This window comes from Lynx rufus, unplaced genomic scaffold (genome assembly GCF_022079265.1).
Source record: "Lynx rufus isolate CCGP_SWC_20201006 ecotype Redwood Valley unplaced genomic scaffold, mLynRuf1.p SCAF_10, whole genome shotgun sequence".
NCBI lineage: Eukaryota > Metazoa > Chordata > Mammalia > Carnivora > Felidae > Lynx > Lynx rufus.
The window spans coordinates 6,905,631-6,922,779 of record NW_025814824.1 but is presented as its reverse complement, the minus strand read 5'-3'; the positions used below and the strand labels follow the sequence as shown (position 1 = coordinate 6,922,779).

Here is a 17,149-nt window from a genome sequence, read left to right as displayed (position 1 = left end):
GTCCTCATTACTTGCGAATTCGTCTTCTCACTAAAATGTGTTTGCCACCCCAGAATCAACACAACGCTCTCACGTCATTTGCGGACAAAGAGCGGTGAAAAGTTTAAGTCGCCCAATGCACACATGGCCCTCTGAGGCTAAACAAGGCTAAGCCCTTTTTTTTTTTTTTTTTAATAGGCTCCACACCCAATGTGGGGCTTGAACTCACAACCCTGAAATCAAGAGTCACATGCTCCACCAACGGAGCCATCCAGGCACCCCAAGCTCTGCGTTCTTGTTTCAGCTCTCATTGTAAACAAGTGTCCTTTGAGTAGCATGTTTATGCCACATTTTTCATGTCTCTGTGCTTTTTCATGGTGATTTTACTGTTTAAAACATCCCCCAAGCATAATGTTGCAGTGTTGTCGGTGGTTCTGAGGGCGAGAAGGCTGTAGTGTCCCGTATGGAAAATTATATGTGTGTTAGATCAGCTTCATTCAGGCCGAGGGTATCGGTTGTGACTTCAGTGTTAATGACTCAGTAATACACATTACATATTCATGTGTTTCTGAACAGAAACACACCTACAGCAAGGTTATATGCTGATTATCTGATGAAAATGTTGTGAACCCTGGTTCCCCAGAACCTGACCTTGTATTTCCCCTGGGAGCAAGGATTCAGTATTTGCTAACTCAATGTTGGTGGGTGGCACTTTGTAAAACATAACCACCAGGCATTACGAGAAGCATCTGAACCACCCAGAGAAGAGGGTGAGCCCCATTGCGTCTACACCCTCCACTACTCCATTGAGTTGAGTTGGGCACCTCTTGCTTTAGAGTTGCAAGACCACCTAAATATGGAATACAAGGCCACGTTGCTTCTCCAAAACTCTCCGCCCAGATGTGATTCGGGGTTCGGAGTTTTCCACTCTCGACGGGCCATGCAGCGCAGGCACTGTGTGTCATGCAACTCAATTCAGTGGGGTTGGGAAGCACCCTCTCCAGGACAGAGGACGTCAGTATGCCTGCAGCAGAATGCCCTACCAGGTAAAGAGGAATAAACCACAAGCAGCCTCACCTCAGTTCTGCCACCAGGAGTTTGCCATCCAATTATGAATAAAATCCATTAGGTTTTGAGAGCGGTCGGCATTTCAGCTTTGGAGATGAGACTGTGTGGGCCCGAAGCAGTAAATCTGTAGTCCTAAAGAAGGTCTCTGCTGAGCGTTCTCTGCCCCCACCCAGAAGGGAACGATTTAGGGAAGAAAGAAATGTTTGGTAGACTTGGTTCAAATCAGAGAGACCACGGTTGGCTCCAGCTTCCTGCTGCAGGAAACATTAAGTCCTCCGACTGGCTCTGTGGCCCTCCATGGCCGGGCTCCTCCCTGGTTTCCCGGCTCCCTTCCCAGTGGCCTTTTCTCTTTCCCATCCAGACCCACCTCCTCAGTTACTCCTTATTCCTGCCTTTCCACGTGGTTCCGAAAAGATTTTTTTGAGCACTCCCTGTGAGCCAGGCCCTGCTGGGCATTGGGATGACAGTGGTACAAAGACAGACATGGCTTGTGCCCTCATGTGACGAGTGATGAGTATTGCAATAGGGAAGGACAGGGTGCTTGCTTACTCCAGGGCTTTCAACAGAGAGGCTTAAATTAGTTTGGGGGCCATAAAGGATGAGTGGAATTCTCCAGGCAGGGTGCAGCGGCCTGGGGATGACTTTGGCCTCTGCTTATGCCGTGTTTCTGGTGTTGGCCTTCATCTCTTGGCTGCCCCTACTGCTCAGGCTTAGCTTTCCCTAACCTCCGGTGCCCCCAGTCAGTCTCCACCCAAGGCCTGTAACTTGACCGGGCAATTACACACCCTCCCGATACCATTGGTTTGTTTTTCTCACGGTTAATCTTATCTGTCTAGCTGTATTTTAAGACTTCTAAGTCACCAATGCAGTCAGCACACTCTAGCTGCTCGATAAATATGAGTTTGAGCATATCAGATGATAAGTAAAAAATGGCACCCCAGTAACTTATGAACCATATATGATACATTATAAACCTGGCTTGCGGCACTCAGATCATGTTATCTCCCTGTGAAATCTCTCAGTGAAATCTCATGCTGCACCACTCAGATGAGGTTGTGTCTCAGCATATCTCATGCTGTTCTTACTCAGGATAAGATAACGAAATGGCTTATAGTAGCTGGTATTTGGTTAATATTTATATCTCTACAATCCCGTTGGTCATCCAGGATCAGAGGCGGTAAAGAATGCGCCTGTGTTTTACTATCATGATACAACAGATAGTAAAATGTCCTAAAAATGTTCACCCTGTTAAATATTTTGCAGTTCCTGCATTACTAATTCCTCTCTTTTTCACACAGACTCCAAATGTAGCTAGTAGTTAGAATAACCCTGAAAAGCACCTCAAATCTACAGTTCTTATTAAAAATGTAAGATATCCCAGTTGGTTCGAGCCCCACATGAGGCTCCATGCTGACAGCTCAGAGCCTGGAGCCTGCTTCAGATTCTGTCTCCCTCTCTCTCTGCCCCTCCCCCGGTTGTGCTCTGTTTGCCTCTCTCTCTCTAAAAAATGAATAAACATTAAAAAAAATTTTTTTAATATAAGACATCCCAGAATAAGACATCTTAAAAAGAAATCTTAAAGTTTGGATTTTTTGAGAGAGAAAGAGAAAAAAAAATCACTTTAAAGTTCAGCGGCAGATGGTGGGGGCAGTAAAAACTTGGGTTGTTTTTTTTTTTCTTTTTGTCCCCAAGTATGGTGGCCTTTGACTGGTGGATCACTAGTTTAGTAGGTATGGCCGTGGTATCTTTCCATTTCGGGGCCTCTGCTTTCCAACAGCATTCTAATCACGCATCCATATATTCTCTTGGTTTTGACCCACAGAACAAAACAAAGGAATACAAAGTCGTAGGCATGTATTCAGACGGCATAAACGTCCTGGGCTTGATTGTCTTTTGCCTCGTCTTTGGACTTGTCATTGGAAAAATGGGAGAGAAAGGACAGATTCTGGTGGATTTCTTCACTGCTCTGAGTGATGCAACCATGAAAATCGTCCAGATCATTATGTGGTGAGCAGATGCCTGTTAATGCCATCCTGCTTCTCCTGACAGTTGCCCCCTCAAAATTGGAGTAAAGATGCCTAGGAAGGGTGAACACAGAATATCAAGACACTAGAGCATTCAGTAACTATGCGTATTACATAGGAGTTAGTTCACTAACAAGAATCTAGGTTTTAGCTATTGTCTTTTCTGGCAAAGCCCTTGATCGTCTTACACCCAACCAGCATTCACCTAAGAAAATAACTCTTCTTTAATTAATTTATTTTCAGAGAGAGAGAGTGAGGGTGGGGAAGAGAGGGAGAGAGGGAATCCCAAGCAGGCTCCATGCTGTCAGCACAGGGCCCCACATGGGGCTCGAACTCACAAACCGTGAGATCATGACCTGAGCTGAAATCAACAGTCAGATGCTTAACCAATTGAGCCACCCAGGCGTCCCTCTAAGAAATAACTCTTAAATTAAGGATTTGAGGGGCGCCTGGATGGCTCAGTTAAGTGTCCAGCTTCAGCTCAGGTCATGATCTCATAGTTTGTGGGTTAGAGCCCCGCATCAGGCTCTGTGCTGACAGCCTGCTTTGGATTCTGTGTTTCCCTCTCTCCCTGACCCTCTCCCACTCACACTCTGTCTCTCTCTCTCTCTCTCTCTCTCAAGAATAAATATTTTTAAAATTTTTCTTTAATTAAAGATTTGAAAGGGTTCTTTGCACATCACAACACAAGGTGCTTTCCTTGTTAGGCCCCGTGCATAAGTGATGTTCAAAATTCTTGCTACTGGTACAGCACAGGCCCTAATCCATCCAGATGAAAACTACCATTTGGGTCAGCATACCAGTGGCATCACCCTGTCCCTGGAGATGCCAAACTCCAACTTTTCTAGGTGATCCCTGCCCCACTTATATTGAGTTGTTTCAACATTATGTACTCTGAAGTGTAGACAGTGACAGTGACTCAGAGGGTTTCGTGATTTCAGCCACTTACTCCCGCTGAACCTCACCTTCATCATCTGCAAAAAAGGATAATAGAAATCTGCCCCTCGATTTGGGAGAAGTGCATCAAGGGAAATGATGCACGTCAAATACTTAACCCAATACAAGGCACGTAATGAGAGCTCTGCAAACAGGGCTGTTCTGACCACTTCTACTACTAATCATACTGCTCTGTGGCTGACACTACCTCCTGGGGAACAAGATGACTGAGGCCAGGAAGAGCATGGGGGCCATATATGGGGGATCAGGCAAAAACGAGATCTGCCGTTGTGACTGTTAGCAGGACGTATGTGTACCGGGAGTGAGGCATGGGCTATGCACTCATTTAACCACACGTTCTTGCCGAGTCTGCTCATCTAGGGTGGCTGAGGTGGGTAGGATTTAAGACACATGTGCGGGTGCCGAAACCTGGCGCCAGGGGTCCACCAGGGCCTGAGGCCGAAACCTTGGCTTTATCGTGTAGCAGGTGTGCTTCCCAGATGAGCACACGTGCCAGGCCAGGGTGCGTGCCCTGGCCCGTTTCCTCCCCAGCGATCCCACCTTGAAAAGACACCAGATGACAGAAGTGTCTTTGCTATGCTTGCTTTCTAGTTACATGCCACTTGGCATTTTGTTCCTGATTGCCGGGAAGATCATAGAGGTTGAAGACTGGGAAATATTCCGCAAGCTGGGCCTTTACATGGCCACCGTCCTGAGTGGGTACGTCCGACTCCAGGGAGGAAGCAGCCAACTTCTTTTGGGCCAACGGACTGGTGCCGAGAAGCTGCCTTTTTGTTAAAATTGGCTTCTCCCCTGTGCAGGGAAAGATGGTTGAGAGATAAGAGAGCAGGGGGAGGAGGGCTGCCCTTTAACAGCTGTACTGGAGGAGGATCCCACTGTGCTACTTGCCAGATCTCGGCAGAACAGCCTGGACCATGGTTTGTTGCTGCCTTTATTAGTTGTGTTAAAATCATTTTTTAAAATGAGCAAGACCCACTGGTAGTCTCTCTTGGCGTTCACTTCTTCAAGGATGGAAACTCACCAAACTAGTAGGAATGGCCCACAGGTACCCCAACCCCAAGAAAGACATTAGGCAGGGCCTAGGTGGAAGGAGACTTGAGCCAGTCGGAATGGATGGCTGGTTGGTCCCAGCCCTGCAGGTGGGGCCGGGCACCACTGCCACACCATGCATCATCCAAGTGTCAGGGAGCATTCTGGGAAACTCTTCCAGCTGGGAGGAACTGTGTAAAAGCTGGAAGGCAGCAGGGGACAGGTCGTTTGCATATTTATTGCAGCCCAGTCATTGGCTCCTTAAGGGCAGGTATGGTGGTTAAGTTAGGAATGCTGGCCCCAGATATGTAGCAGGGACAGGATTCGTCACAGGTGTTAAGAAACCCGGACCAAGGGAATGAATAAGTATCATCAGTTTGACTCGCACAGGTCAGTAGCCCCCAGACGCCCAACTTGAGCAATGAGCTCACCCGCTGGAAGGCAGGTGCACTGGGGAGCTTATCTGTCTTTACCAAAAGCACCGCCCTGTCAGCCAGCAAGAAGAAGTCTGGGTTCCTCCAGTGTGAGGGCCATTGTCAAATCTCAGGGCCCCAGTGGTAAGGCAGCAGGGCCATCTACCCTTCTCGAGGACAGGGCCTGGGTCCAGGCAGTCATTTGGCCGAGTTTTATTATACTGAGCCATTTTCTAACACAGTTCTGGTTTCTGTTCTCTTGCCCTACCTTGGTTTTTAACAGAAAACTCAGCTTCTCATAGTTCTTAGCCACAAGCTCTATGTGAAGACCCTCAAGATGGACCTTCAGGATCTGTATTAACAATGATCATTTCTTATTGTTTCAGCTTTGAATAACTGATCTGTAAACCCTTTACGTGGACACTATATGGCATCTGCTGGATTGGTCTCATTTTTTTAAGCCCCCTGTTTTGTGTGACCTATCTATCTCAGTGTGAAATAAGGAATAGTTTTGGAAGGCAAGAATAACAAAGAAAAGAGGGTCAGTCCTGAAGTAGGTGGAAGGAGACTCCACCAGGATGACTGGAGGAGAGCAGGGACTTCCTCCTCACCACAGCCTGCCTGGCCTACTAGATGGTGGGCACCATCCGGCAGGACAGCAGTGGTCCAGGGAACAGGCGGGCTGAGTGCTATGATAAGGGCGTATGGTAGAGGTTTGTGCAGAGCCACAGACCTACAACAGAGGAGAGGGTCTGCCCAACCTGGGAAGGTAAAGGAAGGCTTCCTGGAGGAGGGGGACCTTTTGCTGAATCTTAGAGGAGGGATAAGAATTCAGCAGCAGCAGCAGGTGAAAGCATTTTAGCACCTGTTGGCAGAAATAGCGTGTACAAAGCTTGGCGGCATGATGTAAGTGTTGTGTGAGCTCTGAAATGTGGGTTCAGCTACTGGCTTCACCGCCGACTTTGACAAGATACTTCGTTTGCTGAGTGAATGTCCTCACCCTCACTGCCGGAATGGAGACCTGCCCTACCTCTGATTTTCTTTTGGGTCATAATGAAAATCAAATGACAGATCATGAGTAAAAAAGCTGTTTGAAAAAAAGGATGAATATGAGGAGGTGGTGTCATCTAAGAACCTGCTTCTTTGACTTGTTTCCAGGCTGGCAATCCACTCCATCGTCATTCTCCCGCTGATCTATTTCATAGTCGTTCGGAAGAACCCTTTCCGGTTCGCCATGGGAATGGCCCAGGCTCTTCTGACGGCTCTCATGATCTCTTCCAGGTAAATGTACGAGGAGTGTCTGGAGGAAGTCTCTGGGCTGCAGAGACTAATCAGCTCTTACTGGCTGCGGCTGAGAGCTGTACGGGCCACTTGTGAAGCTGACCAAGCACCGGCCACAGCTTGTGCTTCTGTAGCTAGCTTTAACTCCAGGAAGGACGTCTGTCTTCTCCCCCTGCGCATCCTGGAGCATATTGCTTCACGCTACTGCATATTCCCTGCCTTCGTGGCATGGCCTGCAGCCCAGAAGGGGGTTATGGTGTAACTCCGAGAATGGCGGACACAGCACGTTCCCACTCGTGGACCTGCCCAGAGTGCCAGCATGCCTTGGGCTCTTGGTTTAGTTTCGGGAATAGAAGCGTCTCTTCAGGCAGGGATTGAGCACCAGCATTCCTAGACCATACGTTCCTTTCTCTCTTTTTTTAATTTTTTTTAATGTTTGTTTATTTTTGAGAGAGAGAGAGTGTGAACAGGGCAGGAGTAGAGAGAGAGGCAGACACAGAATCCAAAGCAGGCTCCAGGCTCTGAGCTGTCAGCACAGAGCCCAACACGGGACTCAAACTCACAAACCGTGAGACCGTGAGATCGTGACCTGAGCCGAAGTCGGACGCTCAACCGACTAAGCCACCCAGGCGCCCCGACCCCTTTCTCTTTTTATCACACAGTTCGGCCACACTGCCTGTCACTTTCCGCTGTGCCGAAGAAAAGAACCAGGTGGACAAGAGGATCACTAGGTTTGTGCTGCCCGTCGGGGCTACCATCAACATGGATGGGACTGCGCTCTACGAAGCGGTGGCGGCTGTGTTTATCGCACAGTTGAATGACCTGGACTTGGGCATCGGGCAGATCATCACTATCAGGTAGGGCGCGAGGCCACACTTACTTTCATTTCTGTTACTGGAATTGTGGCAGGTGAAAGTCATCTGAAGGGAGCTCACGAATGGTCCACTGGTGGATTGATTTTCTTGGTCTAAAGTCCCTTCCCAAGATTAAACACGTTACCAGAAGTGGAATCGTGGTGTGGAAGGTTTCTGCTTCAGGGTCTGAATACCCAAAGGTATCACTGTTCTCAGTTCAGTGCACCCACTAGGTGCTAGGCACACAGTAGGTGCCAAGGATTCAAGATTGAATAAGGGCCAGGCCCTGCTTTCAGGGGGTCCCCAGTAGGTAAGGGAGATAGATATCTAAATAAATGCTGAGTGGTGTGATAAGGGCTCTAGTGGAGGTCTGAGGGGACACAGAAGGCACCAAAGAAGGAAGGGAAGGTGAGGAGAGGCTTCCTGGAAGAGGAAAAAGCTTAGCTAAGTCTTAGAAGAGGAGTAAGAATTTAGTAGAAGGAACCTAAGAGCACTTGGGATAAAAGGACTAGCATGTACAGGGGTTCGTGATGTAACCATGGCCTAGTTACAGAGTTCAGACTATTGGATGTGGCTACATAAAGAGAACAATGTGGAGAACACAGAGAAACGAGTGGACAGGGATCATCTCATGAAAGGCTTTGTGAGAGGCGCTCATGGAGGGGCTCAGTCATTCATAATATGGGCAGATTTGCATTTTTAAAAGCTAACTTTGTGATATGGTGGGTAGACTGGGTGGATGGACAGGAGTTAGCTGGAGGACTAGCTAGGAGACCACCACAGGAGTCCAAGTAAGGAATTAAAAGGCCTCCATCCAGGCACTGGCCCTGGGGATGGAGAAGGGCTTCCAAATTCAAGGAGCATCAGTGGATTCAGAGTGAGGGACGGGGGAAGGTTAGGATGACCTCCAGGGTTGGTGGATGCTTCTGGACTGACGAATGGCGCTCACCAGAACAAGCACTAGTGGAAGAGAAGTGTCGGTGGGAAGATAAAGAGCTTATGCTGTTTGTCACGTTGAATTTGAAATGCCTTTAAGACATCCAGGTAGAACTCTGCAGTGAGAAATGTGGTCTTGACTTCAGATAAGGAAGTTGGACTCATCAGCTGGAGGGTGGTCACCAAGCACATGGGTCACGAGTGAGTCAGTCATCCGTGTTCGAGTCTCAGCTTCACCATGATTAGCTGTGACCTTGGCCAAGTTACTTGAATTCTCTAAGCTTCTATTTCCTCACCTATAAAATGAGGATAATAAGAGTACCTACATTTTATGCAAGTGGTGGTAATTAAGTCAGTGCATACAAAATGCTTAGAATGGTGTATATGTAGTGAGCCCTCAGGAGATGTTGAGACGGTTAGGAGGGCATTACATAGGGAAGGTTTGTGCAGAAAAGAGAAGGACTAAGGACCGAGCCCTAGAAAATCCTCATATTAGAGGCAGGCAGAGAGGGCAGAACCAAGAGGGAGACCAAGAAGGAACAGAAAGGGAGGAGGAGAGGGGCACCTGGGTGGCTCAGTTGGTTAAACTTCTGACTTCTGCTCAGGTCATGTCTCGCAGTTCATGAGTTCAAGCCCCGCATCGGGCTCTGTGCTGACAGCTCAGAGCCTGGAGCCTGCTTTGGATTCTGTGTCTCCCTCTATCTCTGCCCCTCCCCTGCTCACACTCTGTCTCTCCCTCCCTTTCTCCCTCCCTCGGAGATAAATGAACATTTAAAAAAAAAAGAAAAAATTTTAAAAAAGAATAAAGGTAGGAGAGCCACAAATCTTGCCCCGAAACCTAGAGAGGAGAGATTTCCAAGCAGAGAATTCTACTCAGGTGAAGACCGATATTGTCTGCTCAAGTAGATACTGCAAATGCCACTTGTGAATTTTTCCATAGTTGATTCTCTGAGACAACACCATTCAAGATGGTAGCCACTAGCCACACACACACAGGTTGGACGGAACAGACACAGAAGGTTCCATCAGTATAGAAATAAGTTCCGCCATTATGGAAAATTTTGCCGGACTGCGCTGCTTGGAAGGGGTGGATTGGGTTGAAAGTTAATCTAGAGACTTTTATGAAGTGTACAGTGGGAGTTTCCAACTAAACCGGGTCCCTACGCGAGGTGGACTCTGACCTTGCCGAGTTAACTCACTGCTGCAACCCCAGCACTTGGCACAGGCATAAACTCCAGGCATAAAATAAGTTCCGAGAATGTTCTTATACGGTATTTTTTTTTAATGTTTATTTATTTTTGAGAGAGACAGAGTGTGAGCTGGGGAAGGGCAGAGACAGAGGGAGACACAGAATCCAAAGCAGGCTCCAGGCTCTGAGCTGTCAGCACAGAGCCTGATGCGGGGCTCGAACCCACGAACCGCGAGATCATGACCTGAGCCGAAGTGGACGCTTAACTGACTGAGCCACCCAGGTGCCCCTAATACAGTATATTTTTAAATTTTCCCCAGCCCTAAAGCATAGAGTATTTATTGCCATTTGCTCGACGTTAACTGAAGACCAGTACAAAGTGGACCATTTGGCACATCAGCTGGAGGCAATACCGATGCTGCCTGGCCTGTAAAAAGTGTCCGAGGCTTAAGAAGCTTGAGCCCAAGAGCTAGAGTGAAGTCCTGTGGTTGGAACAGCAATGAGTGCGATAAAATTGAAACCTTGAGTCACGTCTGAGAAAGCTCCGCAGCCACCCGTGGTCCAGTGGTTGTGACTTTGGCCATTCCCAGCAGACTTTCCCAACTCCCTCGTCCTGGCCTGTGGCACCCAGTCTGCATTGGACTGATTTCCAAGCAGTGGTCGCAAGAGGCGCCCGTTCTTTTGGGCATTTGCCACTTTGTGATGAAGTCCACACACCCCCTCAGTCTTAACATTTCCTAGATATTTCTAACCTTGTTTTTTTTTTTTTTAAATTGACTGCTAGAGAAGTAAACTTTGGGCCTAGAGGCTAAATAATTCACATCAAAACCTCTTGCCCTGCTCTAGTGTTGTGTGTGGGTTTTTTTGAGATTTCATTTGTAAATAATCTCCATATCCAACATGGGGCTTGAACTCACGACCCCCCAGATCAAGAGTCACACGCTCCACTGACTGAGCCAGCCATGTGTCCCTTGTATTCTTCAGACAGAATTGCTGATAAGTAACTACCGGCCCATAGCCAACAACCACAACTGTGAAGCCTAGAGTAATCATTGACCTAAAATTTAAAATCCTCTCTGGCTCTGCCTGGGACAGAATGAAATAAGAAACATGATTTTTCCCTTGACAAGTTACAGTTGTGGCTCATGTGGCTGACGGTTAAAGAGATCCCGTAATTCATCTCTTTTCTGTGGTCCTTTTGGGCTGAACATCGAGGAAACATAGGCACCATCCGCCCAAGACAAACCCTTTTGTGGTTTTATCATAATATTCACTAATCAAAGGTTATAGCTGATTGAAGATGGGGCAAATATTCTTGTAACAGAAGAGAATTACTGGATTTGGGGCCTTCAAAGAGCTCAGAGGGGAAAAGGAGCCATAGGGGCAATAATAGTGATTGTTTTGTGTTAGCAGTAATAGGAATACTGATGGCAGCTAAACAGCAGAAATGGCATTGGTTTTTTTTTTTATCTTAGAGTGTGTGTGAGCAAGGGCGGGGGGGCGGGGGGCGTGCAGAGAGAGAGGGCTCCAGGCAGGCTCCACACTCAGCTCGATCCCAGTCCCACAAACCTGGGATCATGACCTGAGCTGAAATCAAGAGTCTGACACACAACCGAGCCACCCAGGGGCCCCAGAGATGCCTTCAGTTTTTAAGCATCTGCTACATCCTGGTGCTCATACTGGATGCCCTTCCTATATTACCTCATTTAATCTTCTTGGAGCCCTGCAAGGGAGACAGTCTCCCCATCCTCCGGGCAAGAACTGATATCCGGAGGGAACTTGCCTAAGGACATGCTGTGAGTGAAAACAGCTGAGGCGGGTCTTGTTGTTTTTTAATGTTTATTTATTTTTGAGGGGTGTGGGGGAGGGCCAGAGAGAGAGGGAGAATCCGAAGCAGGCTCTGGGCTGTCAGCACAGAGCCCAGAGCAGAGCTCAAACCCATGAACCGTGAGATCATGACCTGAGCTGAAGTCAGACGCTCAACCGACTGAGCCACCAGGCCCCCCAGAGCCAGGTCTTCTTGACGCTAAAACGCGTGCTGGCTTCAGTTCACACCCCAGACCCCGCCTGTCTGGAGACCTAAGTGCCGGTCCAAAAACTAGATCAATGCTAGGAAAGTACTTTCTACTGATGGTTATTGTGTGTTCTTCTGTGAAAACCCTTTAAAGTCAAAGTAGAATATATTCAAGCCGAAGGAATACGTTTTTATATTTTTTACCCCATCTGAAGATTTATAATTCCCAGTCTCAGACCAAAGCCAAGTCAAATGGCCAAAGTTTAGGAAGCAAGGTCAAGGCTCAAGGGCAGAGTTTTCTTTGACCAGGCGGGTTTTGAGCCCACCGATATATTCACTTTAAATATTTTCAACCAGCGTTGACATAAACTTGGGTTTTCCAAAGAGTACTTAAGTCAGAAAAGATCTAAAGGATTATGTAGACCTGAAACTTTTAGAGGAATTGGGACAGCCCCAGAAATCTCTAATTTACTGTAAATTGGTGGCCACAGCCCCTGGAGGAAAACACACCTGTCAAAGAATGCTGGCCTGTGTTTGACCTTACCCTCGAACTGAGCCGTCAGCACAGAGCCTGACGCGGGGCTCGAACTCACGAACCGCAAGATCATGACCTGAACTGAAGTCGGACACTCAACCGACTGAGCCACCCAGGTGCCCCGTACTGTTTGTTTTTTTTTTTTTTTTTTTTGAGAGAGAGAGAGAGAGAGCGTGAACAGGGGAGGGGCAGAGAGAGGGAGATCCAGAATCCAAAGCAGGCTCCAGGCTCTGAGCTGTCAGCATGGAGCCTGACTCGGGGCTCGAACTCACAGACCACGAGGTCATGACCTGAGCCGAAGTCGGCCGCTTAACCAACTGAGCCACCCAGGCACCCCAGGGAGTCTTCTAGTTTAAATGGACTGTTTCTACATCTTCCCCCTTTCAACCCAGTGGCTTCCTTGGACTAAGGATGAGAACATGTGTCCAGAAAGTACAGTGGGTGTCCCGTCAAGCTCATTCAAATTCAGCGACTTTTCAGGGCATGGTTTCCTCCAAAATGACCAGACTTAAATAAGGATGATACTGTTGACAAAAAACGGCACATTCCAAAGAGAGGAATCCCTAGCACCACATTTTACCTGCCCAAGTGGGATCTTTTTAGAATATTTGTTTTTTTTTTTTTTAATTTTAGAGAGAGAGAGAGAGCACATGAGCAAGGAAGAGGGGCAGAGTGGGGGAGAAGGAGAGAATCTTAAGCAGGCTCCATGGGCCGCACAGAGCCTGACACAGGGCTTGATCCCCTGACCCTGGGATCATGACCTGAACTGAAATCAAGTCAGACACTCAACCAACTGAGCCATCCAGGCTCCCCACAAGAGGGGTCTTTTTAAATATGTCATAAGGAAGTTCACTTGGCTGCCTCCCCTCGTTCCAGACCCCTCTTCCTTTTGCAGCAAGTGCATCCACTGGCCAAAGGAGCAGTCAAGAATAAACGCTTGTATCTTGCACAGGAATCATGGCTGGTTCTCAGTTCAGTGCCCTATTGGGCAGCTCCCAGAAGCCAAGAGTCTCATGATGTCAAGAAAGTGCATAAAACGTGCTTGACCACAGCCTCATTCCTTTGTCTTCCCTGGAAATACCCTTGCCATCCACCCGGACCACCCTCCCTTTGACCATCCTTCAAGGCAACGTAAATTCCTGGCACATATGAGATGCCAGTTGATGACTGGCTGGGTGAACAGATGGACAAAGGGAGAAAGGCAGGCAGGCAGCGAGGTAATTGGCGCTTATGGAAGGGGATGGACGCACGGATAGGTAGCTGATGCCTTCCACAAACACCCCAGGTGGTAAAACTCTCGCCTTCCTCTTGAATAGCCCTCTTGCTCATTTTCTGAGCGCGCTCAGGCAGCTCGTCTCCTTTTCCTTCTGTTAGAGAGACTTGCCATGTCTCCCCGCGGAAGGAGATGGACTTCTCTCGGTCTCCCACTGCTCCCTAACGAGGCAGAGCTGATGCTCAGCAGAGAACAGATCCTGACCGGCCAATGTGGGGGGAACAGGGCGGTAACAGCCATCGGGACTAAAGGTTCCAGGCCAGGGGCCCTGAAGGGAGACACAGGTGTCTAACTCCTCTTCGGCTCGTGTGTTTTGGCTGCAGTGTCACGGCCACGGCCGCCAGCATCGGAGCCGCGGGGGTGCCGCAGGCCGGCCTGGTGACCATGGTGATCGTGCTGAGTGCCGTGGGCCTGCCCGCCGAGGACGTCACCCTCATCATTGCTGTCGACTGGCTCCTGTGAGTTGGAATAAACGCGCTGCCTCTGCCGGCTGGGGAGGCGGGCTTCCCCGCCCTGCAGACTGTCATCATTCTGTCCTCAGACTGCCACTGCCTCATGATTCATCCGTTGCTGCTTCAGTTTCCCTCTGGCCAGGCCATCTGATAAAACGCGCTTAAAAATTAACTCCTCATAACTTGCGGCAGTGATTTTAAAAGGCCAGTGATCTCCATTAGCTTGTTTTACCTGGTAATGCTGGAGGATGGGTGGTGGGAGGAAATCAACAGAATGATAAGGTGAAGACAGAGTCACAAGCATTCCAAACCCCATAGGCCACCCTCGCCTATACCCGGCCCGGGGTCAGCGTCATAGGTGTAGAAGCGCCTGGTTTGAAGTCAGCCCGTCTTCCCGAGATCTTCAGCATCATCAGGGACCATGGTAGGAGCTGTGGGGAAAGACCAGCTGGATGAAAGACCAGCTGGATGAAAGACCTTTTTGACCTCGAGGATGTCCCTTAGCTTCTCAGAGGCCCAGTTGCGTTATCTGTGAGATGGGACAGATTCTGTGCATTTCATTAGGTTGTGCAGGGTCTGAGTGGGTTCATGTGACCAGCGTGTCTAGAACAGTGTCTGGTGGGCAGCATTTGCCCAATAAATGGCAGGTTTTCTTATGATTAGAATGATTTGGAACATTTGCATCGTAACTCTCTCGCACACGTGCGTGCATGGACACACGCACAGAGGGCTGACGAACACAGCAGAAATTCTGGGCAAGGTCGTGCCTTGTGTGACCCCCCCCCCCATGGTTCAGGTTGGAACGAGCCTGGCCCCCAGCTTTATCTTGGTACCCGCTTTGTGCATTGGTCTCGCTCTGTCCCCTGGCCCTCAGGGGCAAGTGTAGCTGCATATTGAGCCATTACTCAGAACCAGCCCAGGGTTACCAGGGAGTCCGGCACTGTGTGGTTTGCAAACAGCAGCTGAGATGGTGAAGACAGTCACGCCCCCGAAGGCCCGGGCTCCTGCCCCAGGAAGGCGTGCCATGGGGGCCCGCTCAGCAGCTGGCTGTGTCCCCAAGCCCCAGCGGAGGTGGCCCCTTTCTTGCCAAGATACACCACCCCTGAGGCAAGTACTTCTAGTTTTCCTTCTAGTGACCATGGTGGGTTTGTAGTTCTCTCCTTTGCTCGATTCTTCTGGAACCAGTGACCTTCACTTCCAAGACACCCAGAGAAGCCAAAGGTCCAGTCTGATCCATGGGATAAAAAGACACTAGTTGGTTCATACCAGGGTCTGGTTCATTCCATGGCCTCATTTCTGAATCGCAGGAGGGCGCCCAGATGCGGAGGTCTGTCCCGCAAGTGTAGTTCTCACAGAAGTATTCACGTGCACAGTTCCCACCAGCAGTGCTCCGGTGTTCTGTCACCAGGGCGCCTTCCTGCCACAGGGTCCTCTCCAAGCTCGGGGTTATGGCCGGCTGGGGGTGTCATAAGGAGAAAGCTGCTCCCCGGCTGACTTCTGTTTTCTGACCCTGTGTCCCTGCTGGCTTGCTTCTAGAGGGACCCGGTGGCGCAGAAAAACGACTACACCAGGGACACACAAACGCACAGGAACACTTGGAGGCACACACACACACACACACACACACACACACACACACACTCCCCCTTTGGCAGAAACACCACCCCCAGGGGCCTCTCACCTTAGCTGAGACAGATCCGGGAAATGCCCCAAGACGGAGGTTAGGAGTCAGAGGCTCACTCAATTCTGAGCTTCCCTTGGCTCCCCCAAAATATTTGTAAAGACTCTCTTCACGTTTCTTGGGGAGGAGAGGAGGGAATTTGGGGAAACTGGTGCTGGGCTTACGAGGGTCCATTGTGACTTACTGGGGGCACACGCCCAGGGAACCTGGTTACTCATTCTGTACTTTCATGAGCCACCTTCTGCCCTGAACCTGTGAGGAGAGAAGCCTCCCCCATCCCGCCACGAGGATGGCACTCTCTGCATCTGCTTAATTCGTACCTGAACGCTCCAGATCCCTTTCTGTCTCCGGTGGCAAATGGAAATGAAATCTGGGCCTCCTGTCTGACTCCCCCTCTCTCTTCCCCAGGGATCGATTCAGGACCATGGTGAACGTCCTCGGCGATGCGTTCGGGACAGGCATTGTGGAGAAGCTCTCCAAGAAGGAACTGGAGCAAATGGATGTTTCATCTGAAGTCAACATCGTGAACCCCTTTGCCTTGGAATCCGCAATACTGGATAACGAAAACTCAGACACCAAGAAGTCCTACGTCAACGGAGGCTTTGCGGTAGACAAGTCCGACAGCATCTCATTCACCCAGACCTCACAGTTCTAGAACCCCTGGCTTCATAGGACCAGGAACGGTGAAGGACAGCTCCCTGAGGGTCATCTCTTAGCAAATTCAAACATTCAATAAGGAGAAGAAACACACTGATGGCCAATTGTACATTTGATTTGATACACAGACCTCCAGATTATTTTCTATATTTGGATTCACCGCTTTTGCTCTCCAGGTGGGGTACCATAAAAGAAAACAGATTAAAAGGAAAGCTGTATTGTCTGCAATGTAAAAATTCTATGAGAAAGTTTGGAAGTAGGTAGAGTAGTAACTATTGGATTAGGTAATGGGTGTGGAAGAAAACTTGCTTTCTCATACGCAGTCCAGTGTTTGGGTTTTTTTTAAAAAGACTCCTTAATTACAAATTTTTACTCAAGCTTTCTATTGGCATGGATTTCCTTTGACTTCTCACATTTTTATAGATTATAATGCATATAAATACTACCACCGCTGCCCCCCCCCCATTTAATGTGCCAAATTGTCCGTTTTTAACTCATCTCCAGCCAATGTCAAAGAAACTATTTTGAAGGAAAACAGACCAGCACAGTTCTGCAATAACAGTTTCAAGACGGGTGAGGGGTGTTGCAGGAAGGGAGAAGGGTTCTTTTTTCAATGTACTGTATTGGAACACTGGTAACTAGTAACCCAGTGTTCAGTATAGAGCTAGATATATATATATAGATATGTATATATTTATTATTTTCATATAAGTTGCCAGACAGAGATCAGAATTGAACTGTCAATGGGAAATAAAGAGCTCTCCTTGTACTTGAATAATAACTACAATTTCAATCCAGATCTGCTTT

The 17,149-nt window shown here is 48.6% G+C and overlaps 1 protein-coding gene across 1 annotated transcript in view; it reads left to right on the top strand.

The window, feature by feature from the left end:
* The window catches only part of SLC1A1 (solute carrier family 1 member 1), an 81,356-nt gene extending 64,823 nt beyond the window's left edge, over positions 1-16,533 (top strand). Inside the window, exons 7-12 of the mRNA XM_047097373.1 lie at positions 2,870-3,054; positions 4,620-4,727; positions 6,629-6,751; positions 7,414-7,608; positions 13,876-14,010; positions 16,094-16,533. Of these exons, the coding sequence (XP_046953329.1) occupies positions 2,870-3,054; positions 4,620-4,727; positions 6,629-6,751; positions 7,414-7,608; positions 13,876-14,010; positions 16,094-16,340 (993 nt within the window). The 3' untranslated portion in view covers positions 16,341-16,533. The remainder of the gene's footprint in view (positions 1-2,869; positions 3,055-4,619; positions 4,728-6,628; positions 6,752-7,413; positions 7,609-13,875; positions 14,011-16,093) is intronic.
* Positions 16,534-17,149: the final 616 nt, after the last annotated feature.